Source organism: Trachurus japonicus, chromosome 11, assembly GCF_045865225.1.
Source record: "Trachurus japonicus isolate A0001 chromosome 11, Traja_1.0".
In the NCBI taxonomy this organism is placed as follows: domain Eukaryota; kingdom Metazoa; phylum Chordata; class Actinopteri; order Carangiformes; family Carangidae; genus Trachurus; species Trachurus japonicus.
The window spans coordinates 13,372,702-13,399,879 of record NC_140917.1 but is presented as its reverse complement, the minus strand read 5'-3'; the positions used below and the strand labels follow the sequence as shown (position 1 = coordinate 13,399,879).

Sequence of the window (27,178 nt, the reverse complement as noted above, 5' to 3'; positions counted from 1 at the left end):
TAGATAGATAGATCTGACATTCAATGGATAAAAACACAATAAAGCTGAAAGCGTGTTTGTATTGCAGCCGTCGGAGGGCTTCACTGATCTTGAAGTCCAGTTGAAAAACATGCAAAACCCCGGAAAATAAACTGATTGACTACAAAAATGTGAAGCCCCGGTGAGTTTGCTATTGCTTCTGAGATGCATGAGGACGTACTGTCTGTCTGTTCCAGTTCATTTCATTGCTTCATTGCTCATCTGGTTCAGTGATTAACTACAGGTGTGATCGACTGAGGTCAATGTTCAACACTGCCCTCTACTGGCCGTGTGGGAGCGAGCACTCTCAGCCTGTTACCCTGCTGCTCGTGGGTTAACAGTTTCCCACACACATGGTCCGCACCAACACACATGAACAATTTTATATTTGTGATATGCAGGATCATCAACTTTTTAAAATTATATTTATTATCTATGTCCATAACTTCAGCAGACGATCATTCTAGGGCATAAAAAACTGATGAGAATAAAATATGTTGAGGATTATTTTATTCATAATTTTGTCAAAGGCCATTCTGTAAAATATTAATGGGATAGTTCAACATTTTGGCAAATTCGCCTAATGCCATAATCCCTATAGTCATAGCAGTAGGTTCATTACCTTTAATTATCGGTGCATGTTGTTTTGAGATCAGCGGGGCAGAGACGTGAGCTGCTCAGTGAACACAATAGAGGTGAACGGTACAGGTCCCCTGTCCCTCATCAAACTCATCAAATACACAATCAGACAACTCCAAAACACTCTGGTGGATAAGTGGTGACCTGCACATTCATCACGCTATGAAATAATCATGTAACATTACGACACACAAAGCAAATACTCTGAACTACTTGCGCTTTTGAAATCACTTTGACCAGCAGCCGTGTCTGGGATGTAGTTCTGGCTGCATTAGCCTCAAAAACAACTCTGTCTCGTAATGTTACATTATTATTTCATAACGTGGTGAATGTGCAGGTCACCACTTGTCCACGAGAGCGTTTTGGAGTTGTTGGATTGTGTATTTTATGAGTTTGATGAGGGACAGGGGACCTGTACCGTTCACCTCCATTGTGTTCACTGAGCAGCTCACGTCTCTGCCCCGCTGATCTCAAAACAACATGCACCGATAATTAAAGGTAATGAACCTACTGCAGTTGTTACTTATTGATCATTATGTAGAAGATAAATTAAAGCCATGCATTAGTTGCAGCAGCAGGTGTGCGTTGTTACAGGAACCTGGAGTTTAAAAAATTATGTAATCTAATCTAAAACACTTACCTTACCTACTTCAACCACAGCAGTGGCAGATCACATAGTACCTGCAACAGTCATGTCTAATGGTTTCGGGAAGGCACTGACCTCTGACCTCTGAGCTGGTTAAAGCAGCCAGGTGGAGGACTGACTGTATCCAGACCTGAAGACCAAATGGAAACTAAAATATTCTAAAGATGTCTGCTCCACATGTTCAGGCTGCTATGATGAAGCCTACATCCAGTCAGTGGACAAAGAGGACCCTGACTGACCTCCACTTTTAGTGTGTGGCGTGGACGTGGAGCTGGAGTCGGACAGCGAGTCTCTGACGGAGAGACAGGAAGTCTGGTGGAGCCCCAGTTCAATCCCAGCGTTCCCCATGAGGCCTAAGTCCTGAAGACTTACAGACTTAACTGACGTCACTTGGTCAGTGATTGAGTGTCAGTGGCTGCAGGGGCTCAGGCTGGCATGAAGAGGAATCTGTTACCTTGGCTTGACGATGCCAAAACATGATGCATCTGGTTTTGGGACTTGTTTTTTAAATAATGTAGGATCAAATAATGTTGAAAGCAGATTTTTGGACAGATAGCAATGTCCGTGTCTCCTACCTTATTCTTTTTTTCTGTTTTGTGTTTTTTTTTTTTAAGTCTAACCACAGTAACCCAATGGTTTCATCGTTATCTTTAGGTAAAGTGTACAGAAATGCAGATGTACAGAAAATGGTTAACTTAAAATGTCTGAGGACACACTGAGACAGCACTAAGCCGTCATGGACTTAGTGGGAATTTGTCCCAAAGCCTGAGTGTGGACACTGGGATCGAACCTGTCTGTGCTGTGAGTGTCAGCCGCCCTGCTGTTTATTAGGTTACTGTTTGATGAGGACAGTTTTTATTCCAATAAACAAACTACACTCATATTTTTGGACCAGGTCTATTTTTGTCTCTGGCAGCAAAAGTCGACTGTTGATGTCATGTTCACATCGTAGCACGTCCACTGTAGTTTCTATGTGTCACAGACATGAAAAAAATACTCTTTTAAAACCACTGTTGCTGCTGCTGCATGTGAAGTCTGGGAGACTATGAGACTAAAGGAGCCTTGACCATCATTCCTACTAATGTTCGTCCGGTCTCACCCTCACATCTAATAGACTCACGTCTTCCAGCTGTTTTCCAGTCCGATGATGACATTAAATAAGAGAAATCCAAATAAAACTGAAGAATAAAAACAGCTCACTTGTCACAAGGCAAAAAGCAAAGCAGCTTAATAAATATGAGGACATCGTTGGAGTCAATCAGTCAAGTTACAATTACAGCTGATCAGCAGAGAACGAGGCTCAGATCTCCTCTGGGATGTCCTGAAGGTCTGAAAGACAGGAAACAGATCCAGAGTCAGTCCAGGAAGTAACTGGTTTGATTTGGGACTAAACTGCCTCCTCGAACCAGTTCAGTGTAAATCTTTTTTTTTTTTCCCAGTTGTTCTTGTGCTGACCTTTGGAGCTTTCTGAGGCCGTCCCATCGTCATCGTCTGACGTCACGTCTACCTCCAGATCGCTGCCGTCCTGTAGATCGTCTGATTGGTGGACGTGCTCCTGTCTGGCCCGTAGGGCGTCATCACTCCCCGGTTGCAGAGACGCAGGCTGCAACAACGACGACGACGACAAGAGGAAAGAGGCTGTTGAGACCCTGAAGGCATCATGAACACCCTCCTCACTGCTGTTGTAAATATTTCTTTCTACTCTTAGAGTAAACATTAAAATGCTTTTATTTTGAAATAGAAATATGTTGTGTTGTCTTCCGTTACTGTAGTGTTTAGACGTTAAAGGGATGCTTCACCCAAAATTGATAATTCACCAATTTTATACTCACTGTCATGCCAAGGAAGGGTTTGGAGAACTTTCAGAGTCATCAAAACGCTTTAGGAGTGCCAGGGGGGGTCCGGCTGGTGACGGGTTTTCATATAATGGCGGTGGATAGAGTTAGCTTTTGAATCGTCCAAAACACACACTATGAAACATCCAAATACCTCCATACTGCTCATCCGTACTGACCCAAGTGTCCTGAAGCTGCAACATGAAAAAGTTGTTCGGAAAAACTGAATTTGATCTCTGTTTTTAGTCTTGTTGTAGCAGTAGCTCCCAGTGGCTCGGTTGATGTTTGTGCGCATGCACGAGATTTGATGCGAGATGTTCGTTCGTCGTTGTAAACCATTGGATGTTTGATGTAAACGCGGAGGAACATCTCGTGCGGCCACTGGGAGCTACTGCTACAACAAGACTAAAAACAGAGATCACATTCATTTTTTCCAAACAACTTTTTCATGCGGCGGCTTCAGGACACTTGGGTCAGTACGGACGAGCAGTATGGAGGTATGGCATGACGGTGAGTAGAAAATTGGTGAATTATTGATTTTGGGTGAAGTATTCCTTTAAGTTGCTGCAAAGAATCTTATGGTTGCTAGGTAACGGAGCTTTGATTTTTCCTCCTCGTCATTTTATGTCGCCTTTCTTCCTTGTAACTGTTTAGCGTTTACATGTGTACAAGTTGTTGTGATCGTTTTTTATGAAGCTCCAACAACTGGAGACTGAAACTCTGGATGTGTCTCCATAATGTCGAGCAGCTGCAGATGTTGTTGAGCAGCTGCAGATGTTGTCGAGCAGCTGCAGATGTTCTTACCTGAGGCTCCTGCTCCCCCGGCGTGTTCCCGCCGCAGACCTTCATGTGTCGGACCTGTTTCTCCAGCTTGGCCCGCGCCCTCTCGCTGTCCTTGAAGCGGCTCTCGGCGTCGCGCAGCCTCAGCAGCTCCTCCTGCAGCAGGCTGTGCTGCCGCTGGAGAAGAGCCAGCTCCCCGATGGTCGACCCCACGCTGGCCTCCCGATTCCCACCGTCTCGCCAGTGGGGGCGCCACGTGCCCCCTGCGGTGGGCATCATGGCGTCCTGTAGCAGCAGCTCCAAGATGGAGTCTTGTTTGATGACGGCGCCCTTAAGGACATGATAGAAGATCCAGTTTTAAAGATTTTACAAGCTGAGATGAGTTCAAGGACAAAATCCATCCAGATTAAAGACTAAACCCAAAAATCTCATATACATTATCTATTATCTGCATACATACGTATATATTAATTTGAAATTTGACAGGTTTTGGGATCGATGTATTCAAAAAACATGTCCACAATATTATAGCACAAATACATAAACAAACAGATTTATATGCCCTAGATATTAATGTTAATGTAATAGGTTTTATATATTTGTTATATACCTCTATATCAAGAATGATGTCACTATAATCACGTACATCATCTGCATAAAGACATATGTACATGTATGAAACACCCATAGTAAAAGCATGGTTTTTTATTTGGTATAACATAAAGATATGGCAAATATATATATATGTTAATGATATCTATCTATCTATCTATCTATATATATGCGTGTGTGTATTTCGGATTAATTTGAAACATTTTGGGAACATGATCTCACATATATTGACAGGTTTTGGGATCGACGTATATTCTAATAACATTTCTACAATATTAGCACAAATACATAAACATACAAATTTATATGCCCTGGATACTAATATTAATGTAATAGCTTTACAGAACCACAAGAAACACATGAGAAAACAGAGATCTACTCACCTGGAGAGCATGGAGGTAAACACTGAGATTCACCAGCCTCTGACAGATCTCCTGTTAAACATAGGCAGCACTTTTATTACTCACACACACACATTGCATCTGCACTTTATGCTCCATGCTGCTTATTTATTTATATATTACCAACACTTATTAATCATAGTTTGTTCTTACAATAGGTTCTTTTAATCTGCTCGTGATATGTTACATGTTATCTGTTGCTGTGCATCTGTGTATTGTGTCTCTGTGTGTATCTTCCTGGCTGTAAACCCATTTTCCCTGTTTTGGGACAATAAAGATACTTTGACTTTGACTTTGACTTTGACACAGAAAGAACCCCCCCCCCCCGACTTACCATGGATGAAGGTTTGTCCTGATTCCTTGTGCAGTCCTGCAGGAGATAAAAAAGAGGAGCATGACGATGACGTCTATTGGAAAAACATGAACAACAGGAAGTGTGACCTCATCATGTAACTTCACCTTTGCTGTACAGACGTCATGAGATCCGTTGACCAGCAGATCCTGATGACCTGAGCAGAGACGACAGAGCATCAAACAACATCAGTGCAGCCGCTGACCGACTCTGTTACTGCAGAGGAGGAGGTGTGGTTGTGTTTTTACTGTGTTTCTACTGTGTTTCTGTGTGCTCTAGTCTACTGGATGGTTGGTGATGTGCTGCAGAGACTCACTGGTCTCCACCTCCATGTGGTTGTGATGACACAGCAGAGGGATGTCGACACTGGAGCCCAGGAGGAGCTCGCTCAGTCTGTCCACTGTGGAGAGAGAGAGAGAGAGAGGTCAGGGTTCATGGCTGCATGTTAAACACACAACTGACAACAATTATGAACAAAACAATCCTTCCTGCTGCAATTAGACTTTACAGCAGCTTACCTCTGTCACAGGACTATTGAATAAATACTCATCACTTTCTAAAATATCTGCACATAGATTCATGCATTTATTGATTTATTTATTAATCAAAATCAAATCAAAGAATACTTTATTAATCCCTGTATGGAAATGCAGGTGTCTCTCTCACCCAGACAGTTTAAAACACAGTCCAGTACAAATAATAACAGGACAATAAATAAAATAGAGACAGTACAATACAAGGCTAGCCTAGTGTGCAATCTAAAAGCAAGGTAGATATTACATACAACCACATTACATATAACCCATCTTACCACTGTGTACTTTTCCATACTCATTTGAACCATTACATTGTATATTCGCTATTCAAAATTGTGTTTCTATTTTATTTATTTCTCTTATTTTCAATTTGTATTGTGTGTTATTTGCCAGCTGGTTTAACACACTCATTTCCCAGACTGGAATAAATAAAAATAAATCTTAATCTTAATTAAAAAAAAGTGGGAACGCAAAACAAAAAATAACAGAAGTGTCTCTGCCAGTTTCAGGCCCACGCAGTTGTCATGTTCATGTTCCATCATGCACCCTGCAAACACACGTGTGTTGGTCTTCAAACAACGTGCAGTCAGGAGCATTGTTAGGAGTGACCGACCAACAAAAACCTGGTCCTAAGTCAGTGGTGCAGCGTTATTTAAGGACAATTGTGAAGGGATTACATGTGTGTAGAGACACACGCTGATGCACATGTGTTTGAAGTGTCGTACTTTACAGTTTGGGTCATTAGGACATGCAGAGCCTTGGTGTGTTACCTTCAGCGGTGGCGTCCAGCAGCAGTTTCTCAGCCCGCGGCGCCTGCGGGGTGTCGGCCCTGAACAGGTAGCGGGTGATGGGCGGCTGCAGGCCGTCCTGACCGCAGGTGACCTCCGCCAGCTCACAGAACAGAGTCACCCTCTCCTGCAGGAGCTCCAGCATCTCCCGGTCCTTGTGCTGGAGGTCGGCTGGGAGACAGCGAGAGTTATTCAACCAAGTGCTGATTTAAGACAAAGGCAACTGAGGCCGGGTTCAGACTGCACGATTATTTTTTATCTTTCACAATGGTCACCGTGTAAGATTAAATGATCACAGTGGCATAAATTCTTGCCATGTCTTGTCATGACTTTGTACGAGTTCATAGGCCATCGGGGAGGCGTCACTAACAACAAACTGTCAATCGTGGTGACTGTAGCGCTGAGTGTGATGCGAGCAGTCTTTTGCTCGGACACTAAAAAGAAAAGGAAGAAAAGACGAAGGTGGTGCCTCCCCTGGGCCTGGTGAAGAGGACAGTCTGACATCAGATATGTTAACGGATGTGTTCACCTCAAATCCATTCACTTACATTGTGCACATGAAGCACATGTTCACTGTGAGTAAACAATGCATCAGAGCGCTCTGTCATCCTATTGGTCGACATCAAGGTTCACGTCGTAGGAGATGTCAGACTAGGCAAAGAAAGGCTAGAAATGTCCTTGACGCAAAAAATGCTGTTCGTCAGTTAGGTTACACTACACGTCCATTAGTTGTTCCTGACGTTCAAAATCGGGCCCGACGCTGGAAATGTGTCAGCCACGACAAAATCGTGTTAAAATCGGCCCTGAAATCGTGTAGTCTAATCCTGCCGTAGAGAAACACAGTGAGGTGAAAGTGGGACATGTGTGTTTGACTGTGTCCTGACCTTTGAGCCTCCTCTGATGGGCTCTGTGTTCACTCTCTATGAGGGGGAACTCCTCTCTCGAAGGGCACCTGAACACACCGAGGCACAGACACACAAATCCTCTTATCAGTGTGTTTACACTCCAATAATACTGTTACTCAAGTCCCTGTATATGTGTGTGTGTTTGCCTACTTGCTGACGGTGCGCTGGATGTGGCGTATCCAGATGTTCTTGTCCTCCTTGGAGGAAGCGTGGAACTCGTACATCTCAGGAGGAGACGAGTCGCTGATGAGGAACATCCCTCGCTCCTGATTGGCTATGTCCCTCACTATCAGGTTCTGGAGGGACAGGACTGGAGACTTGTCCTGGACCGCACGCACAGGTGGATTGTTTGTTATTAGAAACACGGAAGGAGGCAGGAGATATGCAGCTGTTTTCGAGTTATTTTGAAAAATATCACCTGTGTCGTCTGTGAACTTTTTCTTACCAGACTGGGGAAGATGTACCGCTGGTCCTTCTCCTGCAGAAACACCAGGATGTCTGTCATCAGTATTACCTGGATATCTACACACACACACACACACACACACAAATAAACAACCACAGATCAATACAGAGTCATGTTGTTGTCTTTCTCCACAACATCTTTGGTTCCCAGGGTTAAAGGGATAGTTAAACATTTTTGGCAAATTGATCCATTGCCATAATCCCTGTAGTTTTAGGAGTAGGTTCGTTACCTTTAATTGTCGGTGCAAGCTGCTCAGAGCTACGCTACGGAGGCTAATGGGATTTCTTGGTTTCCCTCATCAAACTCATCAAATACACAATCCAACAACTCCAAAATGCTCTGGTGGACAAGTTGTGACCTGCACATTCACCACGCTATGAGATAATAACAGAACGATACGAGACAGAGTTGTTTTAGGGGCAAATTCATGCAAAAAAAAGGTTTTCGGCAAGCAGTCTCTGCATTAGCATACAACTTATCCACCAGAGCATTTTGGAGTCGTTGGATTGTGTATTTGATGAGTTTGATGAGGGAAACCAAGAAATCCCATTAGCCTCCGCCCCTTGAGGGAATTTATTTCACTTTTTAGTGAAAAACATGGACCTGGACTCAAGGACAAGCTGATTGGACTTGGAGGGATAAAAGCCACATGTCAAGGTCACGGTGATCTCACAAAACACAATTTTGGCTTTGTTGAATGCCAAATCTTCAGAACAACACAAGGGACCCATATACATTTGGAAGAAACAGCCACTCAGGTACAAACCGATTAGATTTTGATGGTTTAAGGTCAAAAGTCAAGGTCTGTCTGACCCCAATCAACGCTTTTCAGCCAATACTCAACACATCATTTAAGACAAATTTTAAACTAAGGAGTTGATTCTATTTCATAAATAGGCTTGACCACATCTAAGTTGTGTCGTTAAACAGCGACACCAGAGGTCACTATTTCCCCAATAAAACAATATGGCCATTCACCAATCAAAGATATTATTCACTCATTAGTTACAGTACACACACTCTACTGCTGCCACCGTGTTGTGTACCTTTGAGCCGGGACCCTGGGGTCTTCCAGAAAAGGGTCCCTTCGTGGACGAGTCTCCGGCGGAGCAGCTCCCCAGGCCTGAAGAGTCCCCCGTCCCTCACTCTGGCCTCGGCCCGGGGGTCCAGCTTGGCCTGGATCTCCTGCATCCGATGAGTTTTTTCCAGCTCCTCCATCTGCCGACCGGCGTGAAGACAGACAGATGATTAGTGAGCAGGAATGAGCTCGAGTCATTTTAGCATTTTTATTTAAATCATGTCATCTGTTAGGTCGACAGAACCACGTCTCAAATTCAGCCAGACTCCTTCTGTTCAAACCAGAAATTCATCCTCCTGTTGTTAGATACATAAGTTACATGGCTCAGGATGACTAGAAGTTCAGTGATTTTTAATATTGTTGCATTATCTTTGTGGATAAATCAAAGAGAGAGGCTGAGATAGCAGTGACATGAGAAGCCATGTGAGTGGATCACTGGGCCCGAGGAGGTGGTCACAGACAACAGAGCTGTCTCAGTGGATTGGCTGCTCTTAAAGCCTGTGTGTGTAAAGGGTCTTGTACTCCACTACAATTACCAGAAGTGAAAGATGAAACATCTCTTTAATATTTGAGGCAGCATTATTTTTTTATTTATATTTTCTACAGTTTAAAGGAAAAATGGCTCCTTTAAACAGGTTTTATAGGTAACAATGGAACAAAAACAAAAATTACAATAAATGAGACTGGTTTTGTTTGATGAGAAGTCTGAGACCTATTTAGATTTTTTTAAATTAAACTTATTTATAGCACTAAAACTCCTAATACTAAAGCTCAGGCTGAAGGACTGAGCTGCAGTGGCTCTGGGGGTCGGGGCTGCTCCGACAGATGTCCAGTACCTGTTGGTCTATCGAACTGAGCAGCTCTCTGACCATGGTGTGAGCCTGGGCCACAGAAGAAGCCTCCTCCTCATCCTCTGGAAGAGAAACAAACAACATCCAGGCCGTTATATACGACAGAAAACAGATTCAAAGTCAGTCACAGTTTCCTCGGTGACTGGGCTCTGCTGATCCTGGATCTGGATGAACAAACATGTTTTTATTTTTCCTCCATCACTGTTGAACAGGAAGTGGGCCGATGATGATGATGATGCTGATGATGCGTGCACTCACCGGTGGTGTTGTCCAGAATGCGCTGAACGAGGACGGGATATTTGGAGATCCGCTGAGTCACCAACAAGATGCACTCCTGAACGCCATGACAACGCAGCAGGGGTCCTCGAGTCACCCGCTGACCAGACACACACACACACACACACACACACAGATAATACATCAATATCAATATTGACAACCCCATGTGAAATAACCTAAACTACTATAACTCCAAGGGTTTGAACCTGTAGAGAGGAACTACCGTATGCAGGATTTGTAGCGTAACTATGCTACATTTTTACCTTAATTAAACAGCTTTGGAGTAATTGTGATGGTTTAATAAATGGATTAACTTGTTACAAGGGAGAACGGAAGCTCTCTGTCTACCACGTGTGTGTCAGTTAGTGCGTCTCTTGGCTGAAAACCAACTTTGCAAGATCGCGGCCGCCGCCCCTGTGTCCCTGCTTTCGTCTCTGCAGCACCACGACATAAACGCGCCCGATAACCCGTAATCTCTTGTTTATGACATGATTAAACTACATAAATATACATGTTGTAACATCAATATATGATATAAAATGATATCTACAACTCCACTGATTGCTCTCTCGCCCGCTTCGTTGTAAACAAATGCACATGGCCAGGAGGAGGGTTAGCAAAACAGCAAAAAAGCAACCGGACTTCACAGAGTTCCCCTTTCACAGAGCATCTGGTTCATCAGTCATAATAAATAAATGGCTTCACGTTGAATTTAACAAAATTAAAGAGTTCCTTTTCAGCAGAGGAGGCCTTTATAACTCACAATCAACCACAGCTGGGAGAGTTGACCTCCTGTTCACACACTCACCCGGATGAAACACTGGAACCTCTTGTCTCTGGACAGCAGCTCCTTGTACAGCTTCACTGCCTTCAAGTGGCGGCTGCAGAACTCAGCGTAGGTCTTCCTCATGTCATCTGCACACTGGCCTGAGAACTGACACACACACACACACACACACGGTTGGACTAGGAGTCAGCAACATGATGTGAGACAGATGTGGGAAAAGATATAGGAGCCTAGCAGCCAGAACAACCAGGCTGAAAGACAGCTTTTTCCCCCAAACTGTCAGACTCCTAAACAAAACCCACCCACTGCCCCTGCCCCCTACCTCTGCAGATTGCCCTATGACACTTTAGCTGCATTTGCACTATCTTGTTTTATTGTTTTGCATTATTTATTACTGCTCTTGCACTATTTATTTATTCATTATTGTCATTTTAACTAGTGTTGTTTTTATTATTACTTGCTTTTTTTTTTATGTTGCCGGAGGTATCATCACAGAGTAAGAATTTCATTGTACTGTGTGACGCTGTCTTCGGTGCATATGACAATAAAGATTTGAATTTGAATGTGTATCCTCTGTGTGTGTGACTGTTGGTGCAGCTCGGCGGCCAGTCGGTCACCTGCTCCAGCAGTATGTCTCCCAGCTGGTGGATGGTGAAGTTGTAGCTGGAGCCGGGCTGCAGGCTGCTGTTGCGCCGCAGCAGCAGCTGCGCCAGGAAGTGCGAGTGTATCCGGATCAGCTGGTCCAGGCAGGGGAACAAGGCGTGAACGGTGCTGAGCTCCATCTGCAGCTCCTCCAGCATGCCCTGCCTGAACACCCTCTCCATGATGTGGAGGGTCCGCATGTGGTGCAGCTCCGTCTGAATCAGCTCTGACACACACACACACACACACACACACACACACACACACACGATGAGTCGAGCTGCCCTGAACCATAATCTGTTTATCTTCCAGACACTTGACGATATAATGCTCCTCTCACCGTAGATGACGTCCTGCCTCTTGATGACATTCTTGCGATGCGTCTGCAGGTAGCCGCAGTCCACCGCCATGCTCCACGAGTCCGCCTTAAACTCCTGGCCCTCCAGCTCGATCTCCTCCAGCACCGAGGTGTAGTAAACGTCTCCTGGACCAGAGAGAGCCACCGACATGAAGGATCAGACTGAGAATTTTGTTCATTTCATTTGTACAGCTGCATAACAGGTCGAAGAATCATTAAAATCATGTTAAAGTGAATTAATAATGTTTTCCTATCCTATGAGGGGGTGGAGCAAATGTTTGATTGACAGCTGAGCAGGTGTGTGTATGGGGTCTCTACTACAATTATCTGAAGTTGAAGATAAAACATCTCTTTATCATTTCTATTTTCTACAATTTAGAGGAAAACGCTTCCTTTACAATATGTTTTATTGGTAACAATCGAAACAAAAACAAAAATGACAATGACTGAGAATCAATTCAGATTGATTTCTATTTGTTCTATAATGGAAATTGTAAAATCTGATTAATCTCATGAAAGATTCAGTTAGTTCAGCTTTGTTTTATAAATGTTAAATGTCAGTCAGATTCACAGATATTAACCCTCCTGTTGTCCTCCTGGGTCAAGGAAGAAAGGAAGGAAGGAAGGAAGGAAGAAGGGAAAGAAGTAAGTAAGGAAGGAAGGACAAAGGGAAAGATGGGAGGAAAGAAGGAAGGGAAAAAGGAAGGAAAGATAGAAGGCGGGAGGGAACAGATTGGGTCAATTGGGTCAAAAAGGAAAGAAGGGAGGGAGGGAAAAAGGACTGTGGAAAAAAGGAAGGAAAGAAAGATGGACGGAGGGAACAGATTCGTTCAAGGAGGGATGAAGAAGGATGAAGGAAGGAAGGAAGGAAGGAAGGATTGTGGAAAGAAGGAAGAGAAAAAGGAAGTTAAGAAAGATGGAGGGAGGGAACAGATTTGTTCACGGAAGGAAGAAGGGAGGAAAGAAGGAAGGGAAAAGGGAATGAAAGAAAGATGGAGGTATAGGGAACAGATCGGGTCAATTGGATCAAAAGAGGAAGGAAAAAGAAGTAAGGATGAAGGGAAGGAAGGAAGGAAGGAAGGAAGGAAGGAAGGAAGGAAGGAAGGAAGGAAGGAAGGAAGGAAGGAAGGAAGGAAGGAAGGAAGGAAGGAAGGGAAAAAGGATTGTGGAAAGAAGGAAGGGAGAAACGAAGGAAAGAAGGAAGGATGGAGGAAGGAAACAGATTGGGTCAATTTGACCCAGAAGGACAACAGGAGGGTTAAATAAAAAATGAAAACTGGATGTTGGAGGGTGAAGGTCTGGGGTGACTCTGTCAAACATCACACAGGAGTTCAGAGTGGAAAAAGCTCTGGTACCGTCGTCGTTCAGAGACTCCACCGACATGGCTCTGTTCCTGAAGCTCAGGGAGTCTGTGGACTGGGACAGGATCCTGCGCAGCCCCAGGGGGGAGTCGTCATTCAGGTTCCTGCAGAGAGAAAGAGAGAGAGAGAGAGAGACATTAGGGAACAATGGAAGCAAAATGAAATGAGGACAAATGTAACTTCATCTGAGCGAAATTAAAGTTCAGTCCTATCTGTGTCTGTTTTCTCTCTGACTTTAAGGCGCCTCACAGATCTAAATGAAACTTAGTGGAAGCCTGAGGCAACACAGTGACTAGTGTTTGTCATGGACTCCCTCTGGTGGTGCGTCCTGGTACTGCAGATCATATATGAGACTATGTGACGTTATGCAGCGTCTTGTTGCTGAATTATCTTGTGATTTAGTTTAGTTTAGTTTAGTTTATTATTACGGGACAATATACAATACCATTAATCAAGAACAGAGAAGAGATGGTTGTACCAGATTTAGCCACTAGGGCTAATTTCCATCTGTAGTCCCAATTACTTTACTCATATATCTACATATCTTCTGAGTTCAGAGTTCAGCTCCAGAAGCAGAGGCCAGTGCATGCTCATCTCACCCTGAGATGTTGTTGGTGGACACGCTCTTGGACAGCGAGAGGCCGGAGCGACCGCGGCGGGACCCCAGCAGAGACTGTCGGAAGCTGTCGGAGGGGTAGATGGCCGACGTCGGACGTTCACGCATTCCTGCTGCAGGTGGTAGAGATGATGAAGGAGGAAGAAGAGGAGGAGAATAATGATGAGCTGGAGCAGCAGGAGGAGGGAGGTGAGTTTCAATGTATTGAGTGTATTAAATGTATTGAGTGTGTGTGTGTGTGTGTGTGTGTGTGTGTGTGTGTGTGTGTGTGTGTGTTCGTTCTCACTTTTTGTGCGCATTGAGACGTTCTGCAGGGAGGAGTTGTTCCTCAGTAGGACTGTCTTCTGCTGCTGCGTTCACACCAGACACAAAACAGCAGGTCACACTTCAATCCATCCACTGGTTCAACAACTCACAGCCTCTTTTCCAGACTATCCAGTGCGTTAAAGGGATAGTTCAACATTTTTGGCGAATTGGCCCATATAGTCATAGCAGTAGGTTCCATACCTTTAATTGTCGGTGCAAGCTATTTTTAGAACGGCGGAGCAGAGCCGTGAGCTGCTCAGAGCTACGCTACAGAGGCTCATGGGATTTCTTGGTTTTCATCATCAAACTCATCAAATACACAATCCAACAACTCCAAAACGCTCTGGTGGACAAGTTGTGACCTGCACATTCACCACGCTATGAGATAATAACGGAACGTTACCAGACAGAGTTGTTTTAGAGGTAAACACAGAGACTGCTTGATGAAAAACTGTCCCTTGTTTTCAAAGTAAATTCATTTAAAACCAGTGATGCACGTTCCCGTCTGGAGGCAGTTTTTCAGCAAGCTGTCTCTATATTTGCCTCGAAAACAACGCCATCTCGTAACATTCATAGGGATTATGGCAATGGACCAATTTACCAAAATGTTGAACTATCCCTTTAAACTGTCACACTACTGAGGATGTGGAGCAGCTAATACTTATCCATGTTCATAGGTCCTGATGTTCAATGTACACGTACATGTCTACTATCTCAGTCTGATTTAAAGACCACATCCATGTTAAAAACTGGAGACTCAACACTGATTCTCACAGATTTTGAATCAACAAAGTACGGTGGCTATCACAGCGTCTAAGGCTTGAGCTGATGAACCTTTAAAATGCATAAAACTCAACAATACAATACACAGAGTAAGGCTTCAGGTAAGAAAAGCAGACGCTGTGTTATTATTTCTAATTGAGTGGTTTAGGACCATGACCAGGAGCTTCAGCTTCAGCTTAAGTTTCAGTCGTTACCGTCTACAGTGGAGTTTAATAAGAAGCAAAGATTTAACTCACAGTTATTATTCATTAACATAGATTTTACATGTTTTGAGTCTTTTGTAAATGGTAGGCTAGATGTGACAAAAGAAGGTCCCTTTGCGGATTAATAAAGTAATTTGTATCATACTATAATTCTCTGCACTGTACCTGCACATCTGTACAGGTGTTTGTTTAGAATAACAATGTGAACACTGTTGAATAGTGTCAGAATAGTCAAGTGTAATTTAATTAAATTGACATGAAAGAACAACACAAATCCTTACCATGTCAACAATATCTACAATCAATAGTCAGCCTATAGTTGGTGTGTGTGTGTGTCTTACCCTCTGCTTCATTTTGGCGCAGTTTGGCAGGGTGTCTCGACAGCGGTTGTGGATGGTGACATTGCATGCTGGGAATAAAAATAAAGACAGTAAAGTGTGAGATGCACATAGTTTGCTGTGGGTGAGTGCAGCTGCAGACTAAGCGGCGGTGCGGTGCGGTGGTACTGACTGGGGCAGCTCAGCGCCTCCTTGGCCGTGATGCTCTTGTTGCACGCCGTGCACAGAGTCGTTCCCGACACGGTGAGGGAGGTGAAGAGGTGGCCGTTGCTGTAACGGGCCTCCCTCTCCCGCGCCGCCTTCTCCCGCTCCCTCATGCGCTCTCTCTCTTTATTCTGGGGAGGAAAAAAAAAGAAACAACATGTGAGAGAGTGGATGAGCTGCAGCAGAGGTGGAGGGACGGATGTCGGCCGCGGTGACATCACAGGGACACATTCAAACACTTAAAACTCGTCAATGTCTCTTTCTTCTTTGCAGTTAAAACAGATGTTTCCACAGCAGCTCATCACTCAGCTTCTTCATATCAGCATCTCCAAAACTGACCTCAAAGGCATGTGCTGTTTAATTCTTGATCATATAACAATAATGATACTTTGTACTTTGTTTAAACAATGTAGTTATTATTACAAATAATAATAATTACAGCACCAAAGGCCTCTGACAAACGAAGCAAAAGCAACAGTATCCAGTTACATGATGGAGTTAGAAAGCGGAAAACAATCAATATACTTCAATATACCCATCCAATAGTGCAACACTGTAATAATTATGTTCTGTTCTGTGTGGGATGTTTTATAATGTTAAGTCCAGTGTCATATCAGTCACCCAGGGAAAACATGAGACAGAACTGCCGCTATTTTTATCACATTTTTGTCTCAGTGTCTCAGCAGCAATGAGCCAGACCTGGATTCATCTGGATTCACAGTTTTGTTTAAAAAAAAAAAAAATTAAAAAATAAAAAGCAGCCTAGAGATTTCTGAGGAGCGAAAGTGCTGCATGTGGGTTTTGTTTCTATGGCAACAATATCTTGACAGTATATCACTACCGCCATTCAGTGTCTGAATAAAGTTTGAATTCTAACATTACACTAGCACAGTATAAATAGCACCATGATCATTATAGTACAACAGTGTATTGCTGCACTAGCTGGAAACTGAACATCTGACCTGACGGTATAACCCTTTAATTTACAGGCTGCTAATTATGTGATAATGTCAAGAAATAGCCAAGAAATAACAAGTAATCGTGTAGTAATGCCAAGAAATAGCCAAGAAATAATGGCCAGTTTCATAGTAATATCATGTTTATCATAGAGGCAAAACTATGCTTTTCATGCTTTGAATTTTTTGGGAAAGGCCAGAATGTTTCTCCACCAAGTCCTTGCAAATGACCATTATTTCTGGGATATTTCTACGCAATCAATCATTATGGCTTGGCTATTTTTCTCGACATTACTATGAAATTGACTGTTAGGCCTATCTATTTCTAGACATGATGACAGAATTAGGCTACTTGTTATTTCTTATATTTCTTATTTCTATCACGTAGCTAATTAGCGGCCTGTAAATTAGAGAGTTACCAAAATATGTGTAGGCTATAAACCTTAAAGGGATAGTTGAACATTTTGGCAAATTGGTCCATTGCCATAATCCCTATAGTTTTAGGACTATTTGATGAGTTTGATGAGGGAAACCAAGAAATCCCATTAGCCTCCGTAGCGTAGCTCTGAGCAGCTCGCGGCTCTGCTACGCCATTCTAAAAATAGCTTGCACTGACAAATAAAGGTAACGAACCTACTCCTAAAACTATTATGATTATGGCAAGGGGCCAATTTGCCAAAATGTTCAACTATCCCTTTAAATCTGTCATAATTATGACTAAAAACACTTGAAGAAGAAAAATGAGTTTAGATGTTGGACAGGTTGGAGAGTCAGAAAGCCTTTATCTCTACTGCCATCAAAGGAATGGACCATTTAATTATTACTATTTATATTGATTATTAGGCCTATTTCATATTATTAAAATTTCCGAGAGGGACCTGTGTGCAGGGACATGGGCGCCGCCATTAGCCCAGCTGATCCATACCGGAAGTCACGACCGGAAGTTGCTCTTCTTCGTCTCTCTCTGGCCTGTCTAGCCTCTACCTGCTCTTTTTACTAAACTTAACCAACTCCTTTCTTCATTGCCTAACCCTAACCAAAGCACCCACCAACGACATTTCATTTATTTTTTCTCTCTCTCTCTCTCCTGGTCTGCTGTCAGCAGGAGGGGCGCTAGCCGTTAGTCGTTAGCCGCTAGCCGTTCGGCGCTAGCCGTTAGCCGTTCGGCGCTAGCTGTTAGCCGTTAGCAGCGTTTTTTAAATAACTCAATAACTTAATAAACGATCCATGCAAAAAAATATTTTATAGCTCAATCATGTTGTAACTAAGATATCCGCTGGAAAACAATATTTTATTATGGACCATTGAGTTACTGAGTTATTTTTTTTATCTACATAGAAATGATACACATGAAGAAGAGCAACTTCCGGTCGTGACTTCCGGTATGGATCTGGGCTAATGGCGGCGCCCGTGTCCCTGCACACGGGTACTCTTGAAATTTCCCCCAGAGGATAATCTGAAGTTGCATGTGCCGTTCCCCTGGTAACCGTGAAACATTCTACTGAGACCATGATGACATCACAAACAACTACCTATGATGTCGTCAAGATTCTGAACCAAGACACATTCCGCTCAGTCACATTTTCCACTTCAGCTTTCTGTGTGACCTCCAAGAGACAGAGACACAGACGGCAACCATGAGTCGGGACGCTAACGTCAAGGCCTACATGGACACTTTGGAGATGTCCATCAGACGAAACATTGAGTCCGCCTGGACCAAGCTGCACATGGAGTCCGACCCGAGTTGCAGAGCCTATTTGAAAACCAGAATCAGCACCCTGGGCGGCGTCCTCGACCGCTTTCACGGGAAAACGCAGTGGGAACCCCACGACCTCAGCGAGGAGGTGACTTCTCTGAGGGAGAAGCTGCTTCAGGCCAGGAAGGAGCACAGAGAGACGTCCAGCAACCTTCACACCAGCATGAAAATCATCAAGGACCTCAAAACCCAGGTCCACGAGGGCAACGATGAGGCCAGACGAGTTGTCAAAGCGATGCTCGGCGACAACCAGCGTCTCCTTCATCAGCTGAGGGAGGTCCACACGCTCTCCGCCACCAAGCTGGGCGTGCAGGCGGCGGTCAACAGGGAGCTCACCTGCAAGCTTGAGCAGGCCCGTAAACAACTGCAGCAGCAAACAACGCAAAGAGCCATGCAGCCTCAAGGAGATGGAGAAGACCTCTGTGGTCTGTGGGTCAAGGAGAAGGAGAAGGACCACAAGGAGGAAAAGAAGGTGGAGGAGGAGGAGGAAGCGGCCGGAAACAAGGAGGCTCCTCTTGAAAAGGTGTCTGAGAAAGAGGAGGAGCAGGAGGAGAAGCTGAAGAAAATATCCGAAACAGACATGTCCGAGATGTGGGAGGACAACGAGGAGACGTTGAGAGAGCTACGTCACAAGGTGATGACGCTGCAGGCGCAGCTGGAGGCCACGCAGCGGGAGGCGCAACAGTTCCTGCAGAGGACGGAGCAGGAGTGGGCGCAGGGGGCGGAGGAGACGAGCCAGAGCAGGAGCAAGGTGAAGAACTGGTTCGTCAGGATGTTTTCATCTGGGACTGAGAGGGGGTCGCCGCCGCTGCACCTCGACCCCGCTGCAAGCGCATCTGGGAACACTGACTGAGATGCATTTCTATCAATAAATAAATATAAATAATCAATTAAAACACTGTGATGTAGTTATTTCTATTGATGTATTCAACTTTCTGCTGAAGCTGCTGGATAAACAGATCATTAATAGTAAAATGTAATGATATAAATATGCATGTAGATATAGTTCCTGACAAATACTGTCTATTAATAAACATTTAAAATGTCCTAATCACATTTTCTAAAGACTGAAGCATTAAAACAGCTCTAATTATATACTGTATATAAAAATCCTTTTTAAGAGATTTCAAAATAAAACAATCTGAGAGATTCTCTCTCTCTCTGGTGGCTGCTAAAAGGAGGTCATTGGTGAGCTGTAGCAGGTCCTGAGCTATGTAAAGCCCTAAAACCAGACTGAAAATATGTCATTTTGGTACATAAAGGCCAAAAGTCTGGGTCACAGAAAAGAACTAGATTTCTCCTTTGCACCGTAAGCATTTTACTGGACAAGTTTGCATGAATGTAACGTGCTTAAAGCTAAACCCTCTTCTTGTAGCGTTAAGAGGGAAGCAGAGGCCTTTGTTAATAAAGAAAATAAGTTCTACTCATAAAATTGGAACAAAATACAACAAAATGTGACAATGGGGAAAAGTATGGAACCAGAACAACTTGTCTTGATGCAATAAATACACAAAAATATTAAATATGTCATGACCTTCTGACAAAACAGAAAACAGCCTCATAAAAACTATACAAAAATATACTGAATGATTGTAATTTTGGCAACACTGTGAAAATGTTGTGCCATTAAAGTTGGTTAAAATGATAAAACTATTGTGACGGACCACGGTCTTCCTCACTAAACAAAGTTACACAAGTATAAGTATTGTTTGACATTTGACTGTTAAACCCAATCATTGTTGTTTGTTGCTCTGCCTCATGTTGACAGTAAGTAAAAATCCAGCCTCCTCCCTCTGTGATGTTTGTGCTGTTTTGTCAGCGGCTGCGCCTCAGAAAAGGAGAAGCTCTCGTGATGATCACAAGATCCCAGTAAAAAGTAAAAGCAGAAGTGAGAGAGGACAGATTTCTGCAGCCTCCTGCTTCTCATGACATTCATATGATTGGATTTAGTCATTGCTAAAACTTTATAAAACATAAATAAGGCGTTATAAACAAGTTATAACACAGTTTTCATACATTGATGCGAGCTCACTACTTGGCAAGATGACTCACTTCCTTTACTTAAACACCCTTAACATCAGTCGTCAATAATAAATGATGACATGTTTCACACTTTACAGGAAGGCTATAATTGGTATGTGACTCATAAGTAACACCATTAAGCATCAACTGTATCTTACCAAATAGTGAGTCTGTATCAGTTTCAACATCCAAATCAATAACCCACTTGTGAATCATTTAAAAATATAAATGTTTTATTATGAAGTGATACCAGGTTGTTAATTATGCACAATGTTCTTGATGTTGCTGTGAATGAATGACCTGTATTATAGTCAGAGAGGCTGTTGTGGCACCACCTCCCATTGACAGTTAAACTCTGTTTATACTGTACTTAGTTTCCTAATTATTTACGCAGCAACACCATTGGATTATTTTACCCTGTAATTATAGTTTAAAAATCATTTTGATGTTTCATTGACTTGTAACAGGGAGGTAGAGGCTCCCACCTGGTGCATTGCACCTCAGTATCTTTAGTTGACTGGCCGGCGCACTCTCAAGACGAGGACTTGTATTGATTTACAGCAACACATCACACTTCACACATTAAAGGTAGGGCTGGAGATCATGGAAAATCGGTTCTATCAGGCCACATTTTGAAAATACACAAGTAAAAAGTCCCAGCCCCTTTCCTCACACTTCTCTCTGAAGCCACGCCTTCACCTTTCAGCAGACATGAGTAAAGACACCTCATCTTTCGGCGGATGTGGGTGAAGAACGCACATTGCCAGAACTACAGTATATTGCCACCCACCAGACTGGAGTGTGGCTTTCGGTGAAGACTCTGATCGTGCATGTGCACAATTGACTACACTGTGACATTGTACGTGATTGGATGGTGTTTTTTGAGGCTTGTTCGTTCCCCAGGCAAGGGATTTTTGTGAAAAGCCTTTATTTACTCAGTTGCAATCGGGTGTTAAAGCAGAAGTAAGCGATCCGGTCATTTTGGCTAACTTCTTGTCAGCGGATGGAGTTGCAGTCCCCGCCCTCGTCCCCACGTCACCACATTCACGCGCATCCCTTGGCTGCACACACAGAGAGGACCGCCCCTTTATGCCGTTCTCTCTCCTCATTGGATAAAGGTTGTAGGATACAAGGAAAGTTTTCTCCTCGGCGGCTTACAGCAGAGCAGAGTGACTGACAGACCCGTGTTTCGGACCAAACACTCTATATAAGTGATTGCTGTCGGAAGATATAACTATTTAAGACTTATATTAACACAAATATTCCGCTTACTTCTGCTTTAAGAGGATTTCTAGCAGATTAGTAAAAAATGATCCAGAATAAGATCTCCAACCCAACCTTTACTGTAATGTCAGCACCTCTGGCCTAGCTATAAGAAGCTAACTACCTCTAAAAGTTGGCTTGGCTTTTTACTCGTTGGTTTGAGCTCAGAGAAAAGACAGGTCAAGTCTTTCTCTGGTACAAACACACACACACATGCAGAGAGCAGCAGTGATCTCTCAGTCCACATGTTTCCACATGCTGCAGATAAACTCCAACCAGGACCTGAGTGCTGCTGTTCATGCTGAGGCCTTTTCCTACTTCTCCATCTCTTCAGCAGCTGAAGACCAAGAGACAGCTACAATTAATCTGTTCAACCACACAAAAAAACACCATGTCCTTTTTCTCCCCTCTCCTGTTCCTTTTCTCTTGTTCCTGTCTTCTATATTAAAACTCATTATTCCAGTTAAAATAAGAACTGAATGTCATAAATCAACAGCTGCATCCACTCTGTTTCCTGCTCCTCCTGCCACCGCCCTCACCTGGGTGAAGGTGTTCTGACGACAGCTTAGAGACGAGCAACACACACTCACACCCACAGGCAGTTAAGAGTCATATTGTGCAGGTCTTTGGACTATGCAGACAGAGAGAGTTTTTACCCCCAGATGGTCAGAGTACTGAACAGTAGCTTTTAAATGATTGTGGAAGCTGTGGACTTGCTTGATTGATTGATTTATTGAGGCTTTTTATTGTATATTGCTATCGTTTTTTATTTTGCCATTGTTTTTTTATCATATGTTGTTACTGTTGTTATTGCACTATTTACATGTTTTTAATGCATTTCATTGCATTGATTGTACATTGTACTTTTCAATGTATATGACAAATAAACTAAACTTGAGAAACATGTAACAAACTTAGTGAAAAAATCATTCATCTCATCCGCCATCAACATCACCAACAACTCACTATGAAATCCTTTAATGTTCTTTTAAGGTCTTACTCTGTATTTATCTGTGCTATTCTGTATCTATCTGCTGTTTATTTTATCTCAAGGAAATTTTAAATCGAAATTATCTCAAGGAAATTTTAAATCGAATGCAACTGGACTTGGTTATTTGTCCAGTTGCATTCGATTTAAAATTTCCTTGAGATAACTATGACCTGCACAAATGAGAATATTCACAGGCCCTGTTTATTTTATCTTATGTTAAACTGTGTTTTTCTTAACTTTCCACTGCTTTTTGCAGGGGACAATAAAGGTTTTCTGATTCTGAACTCCACCTAGAAGGGAGGAACTGAACACAGAACCTTCTTGCTATGAAGCTTCACACTGCACCACCGTGCCGTCCACAAACCAGGCTTCAGAATAAAGGACAGAAGAAATAAGTCACAGGACGGAAACAGATCCACTCGGTCCCTGTCCATCTCCACCTGATGTCTCCTGATGGACCTTCCCTCCCCTCCCCTCCCCCTCCACAGCCGAGCTCCAGGCCCGAGGTGGTCGGTCCAGCTCCGCTCCTGTGTGAGAGATTTGAGGACAACTGGAAACCGGAGTTTAACTTGGGACTGACGTGGCTCATTAACCCAGATCAACTCCTCAGGGGGCAGCACGGTACCCTGGGTAATTTAAGTTTAGCCATCCTGACCGACATATCGCTGACACACACGTGTACTGACACCGGGAAAGAGAAAACTTTAAATACAGATGCAGACAGGCTGTGTGTCTGGGCGCCTTGCCTTGCACACACTCTCAACATCTCCACCAGGTGTGTGTGTCAGTGTGTACGTGTGTGTGTGAGGTCTGTGGTCGTGGACGGTCGGCGATGACTCTTCCTCTGCATAGAGGAGGAGACTCTGACTGGAGCAGCCGTAATAAAACTGGACTATTTTTAATGTTTGCTCACCACCGGTCGATGTATCCTGCAGTGAAAGTGAGCAGCAGCTCCTCAGGCCTTTCCTCCTCCATGACTGAGCAGATCACATCCATCTGTGCAGCGACTTGCAGCGAAGATCTGGAAAAGTCCAACAACGTCCATTTCTGACGGGGCGTTTCCAGGTCCTATCGCAGACGGTTCATGAAAGCTCCTTCAGTTTTTTCCTCAGCTTGTTCAAAACAACCTCATCCTGTGATCAGATGACTTCTGGTTCAGGGTCAGATTTCAACACAATTTCAACCGGCTAATCACCTCGTCTGTTCTGCTTATTGTTGTGTGAGTGTGACCTTCCTCCTCCGAATCCAGGCCGACTCTTCACCAGGTCCAGCTCGGCACAGTCCACATCACATCCAGGGGTCAGCTGCATACATTTCTTTGTGTCTAGATTTTTATATACGTCCATGTTAAAGGGACTATGAGGAGTTTCGGAAAGTGTTTTCACACCACGTTTCCCATGAGCCTCTGCGTGCACAGTGAAATTCTTGCACCGGTGCAAGACGGACGGAAGCGAAAACATTTACAAAGAATGTTTTCATAAATCAAGAACGAAAGTCGGAGGTTTGAAGACGACCAGATACCGTCGTAGCTCCGGCCATAAACGATGCCAACTAGCGATCCAGTGGTGTTATTCCCATGACCTGCCGGGTAGCATCCGAGGAAACCAGGAAACTAGGAAATGCTGGGCGAGACGACCACTAAATAATAATAATATCAAAATAACTATAAAGACAAAACGATATATTTATCGAAAATGGACCCAAGTGTGGGTAACGTAGATTCATCAACATTTTATTACCAAAAGCAAACTCCTCAGGGTCTCTTTAAGGTCTCCAGTTGCTCAGAACAACCTCACATCTTCTACTTAAAGAGGAACTATGCAAGATTTGCACCTTAATTAAACAGCTTCGGACTAATTGTGATGATTAATAACTTGTTGGGGAGAATGGAGGCTCTCTGCCTTCAGCCTGGGCCGAAAACCAATCTTGTGAGATCAGTGTCTCCGACCCGGAGTCCCAGCTCTCGTCTTGTGAGAAACATGGACCGCTTATTACGACACTACGACACAGACACACCTGATAACCCGTAACCTCTTCTTAACATTGCCCAGCTCGGTAGACATCGCTCCATCAATCGCCTTCTCTCCAGCCTTGTGAGTTTTTACGACAGCAAAGGAGCAAAAAAGCCACCGACTTGCATAATTCCCCTTCAAACTGTCCTTAAAATGTTCACTCAGGTCTGTCAGGTCTCTCCCTCACCTCAGTCTGATACTCATTAACCAACTCAAAGTCAATTAAACTTATGCACAAAAGACCAAAACAAGAGGGGTAAAGCAAAAAGCCTAAAGGTACCGCAACGTTACTCATGTATGAAAACAAACACATCACAGATTTCACCAGCAGCGTTTTAAGAGTCGGACCGCTCCACTCTCCAGCTGGTCGTCAGGTGCAGTCGAGGTGTTTCACATCCAGTGGAGGATGAGATAACAGCTTCTTTGACGTTTATCTGTCTCCCAAAAGTGACACCAGGTACCACAAGCGAATGCCAGCAAACAACCTGTCTCCATGGAAACAGCTGAATTTTTTTTTTCACTGTAAAACCTTTTTTGCAGCTGTAAAGGATCTCTTTTTTTAACTAATGATCCTGCATGTGCGACAATCTTACTACGTCAGTGTTTTCATTTCATCTTTAGAGGGTGTTTTATTCAAATTCATGTAATTTGTGGTTTTTCCCAGGTCGAAGCTGACTGATTTCACAACAGCAACCTGATTCAAACTGTATCTATATGCAAATGAGCACAACTGATGTGGACTGTTGTTGAGTTGGGTGGTTCACCGGAAGCAGATAGAGGTTAACCGGTATTTACGCTTCACACAACAACCACACCCTCGTTTCAAACGCCCTCCTCATCTCTCACTTCTGTTTTGCAACAAGGTAGGGCTACACAAAATAAAATTGCACAAAATACAAAAAACATAACACAAGTTTGCTCTCAAAGGTCAGAGGTCAAGTGTCGGTCACTTTTGCTCTCTGCTTGTTTTTTAAAGCTGCACTGCAAAATGGTCGGTGCTGCTCACATCTGTTATAAACTCTGCGTTAAATATGTTTGTGTGAAAATCCGTGGGGGCGGCGGCGGCGGCGGCGGCGGAGGGTCGGGTCGAGCAGCGGATGGAGAAGTGAGAAAGCTGCTGGTCATATATATGAGATGTAAATGAAATCCAGCCGATTACATAATAATCCACACGAGCGAACACTAGAAACATTTTTTGAGGCCGGCAACAGTCTCAAAGAAGGCAGTAAATCACACACACACACATAGACACATACACACATACACACACACACACACCCACTGCCATTTCTATGGCAACAGTTGCTATTCTCAAATATCCAGCACTGTTGAGCACACTGTGTACAAACACACACACAAATACACACACTTCTACACATACACACACACATTCACACCACCTACATTTACAGATACATGCGGCATCATCCTGGAGGCTTCACCCTGATTTAAAAAAAAAAAAAAAACCAGTGCAGCGGTTTCAGGGCCCTCGGCTCGGAGCGAGGGGCCCGGGCTCCTGCAGAAGAGAGCGGCCCCCGTGTGTGTCACGCTACGGCTTTGACTGACACGCAGTGACAGAGAGAGAGAGAGTATAGGGAAGTGGCAGAAACAGACTCAGGAAGTGAAACAATGCAGCTGGAGAGTGAGAGAGTGAAGCCTCAGATCAGTGGTGGTGGTCGGTGGGTGGAGGTTGTTCGTTTTTTAAAAGACCGACGAAGACTCACCCGCAGGTTGATCTCCCTCATCCTCTCCTGACGCAGTTTGGACAGATTGGTCACTCTGGACATTGTGACTGTGGCAGCTGAATCTTCTCACAGCGACGGATTCAAAAACAAAACAAAACAAACGAACGAACAAAAAAAAAAGAAAGAGAGGAAGCAGCCGGTAAAGTCACAGGGAGTAAAAAAAAATAAATAAAACCATCCAGCATCAAGGTCTGAACGCTGTGTCTGTGTGGCTCCGTCAGACCACAACTAGAAATCTGTCCTCACCGGCCAACTGCAATGTGCTTCTGCTTCTAGTGAAGAGGCTGTTCCTGTGAGAAATCTGACTTCTGAATCATCACCGCCCCCTCACACACACACACACGCACACACATGCACTCACACACAGTGTTGAGCTGTCTGAATGCCTGGTATGGACTATTATTTGCTCTTTCCTACATCCTAATATAAAGCCATTTACAGAAACATGTAGTGAAGGTTTATTATTATGTCATCGGGCAGTTTATCTTAGACTGAATTACACCTCTGTGTGTGTGTGTGTGTGTGTCAGGCAGGTGAGTTCAGTTCAGTTCAGTGTTTGTGCTTGAAATGAAAGTTACACAGTAAAGTCAACAATGTGCGTACGTGCGTGTGTTTCCACAGGAAAGACCGCAGCATTAAAGAAGGAAAT

General features: G+C 43.7%; 1 protein-coding gene across 3 annotated transcripts; it reads right to left on the bottom strand.

Moving 5' to 3' along the window:
• Positions 1 to 1,879: 1,879 nt before the first annotated feature.
• On the bottom strand, positions 1,880 to 26,854 carry arhgef2a (Rho guanine nucleotide exchange factor (GEF) 2a). 3 transcript variants are annotated; one of them, XM_085791091.1, is made up of 23 exons: positions 26,509 to 26,854; positions 15,753 to 15,915; positions 15,584 to 15,651; positions 14,237 to 14,300; positions 13,934 to 14,063; positions 13,329 to 13,438; positions 11,956 to 12,099; positions 11,591 to 11,841; positions 10,995 to 11,120; positions 10,166 to 10,283; positions 9,893 to 9,969; positions 9,025 to 9,196; positions 7,958 to 8,034; positions 7,663 to 7,835; positions 7,492 to 7,559; positions 6,590 to 6,778; positions 5,600 to 5,683; positions 5,391 to 5,440; positions 5,266 to 5,301; positions 4,914 to 4,964; positions 3,943 to 4,248; positions 2,759 to 2,906; positions 1,880 to 2,632 (listed from the first exon to the last, which is right to left on the bottom strand). In XM_085791091.1, exons 1-23 carry the CDS (start codon positions 26,569 to 26,571, stop codon positions 2,604 to 2,606), a joined length of 2,697 nt encoding a protein of 898 aa, XP_085647217.1. In that variant the 5' UTR covers positions 26,572 to 26,854; the 3' UTR covers positions 1,880 to 2,603. The 3 variants fall into 3 exon arrangements, with proteins under 3 accessions (XP_085647217.1, XP_085647218.1, XP_085647219.1); XM_085791092.1 differs by having other exon boundaries at positions 13,934 to 14,060; XM_085791093.1 differs by lacking the exon at positions 26,509 to 26,854 and adding an exon at positions 26,189 to 26,314.
• Between the last annotated feature and the right edge of the window lie 324 nt (positions 26,855 to 27,178).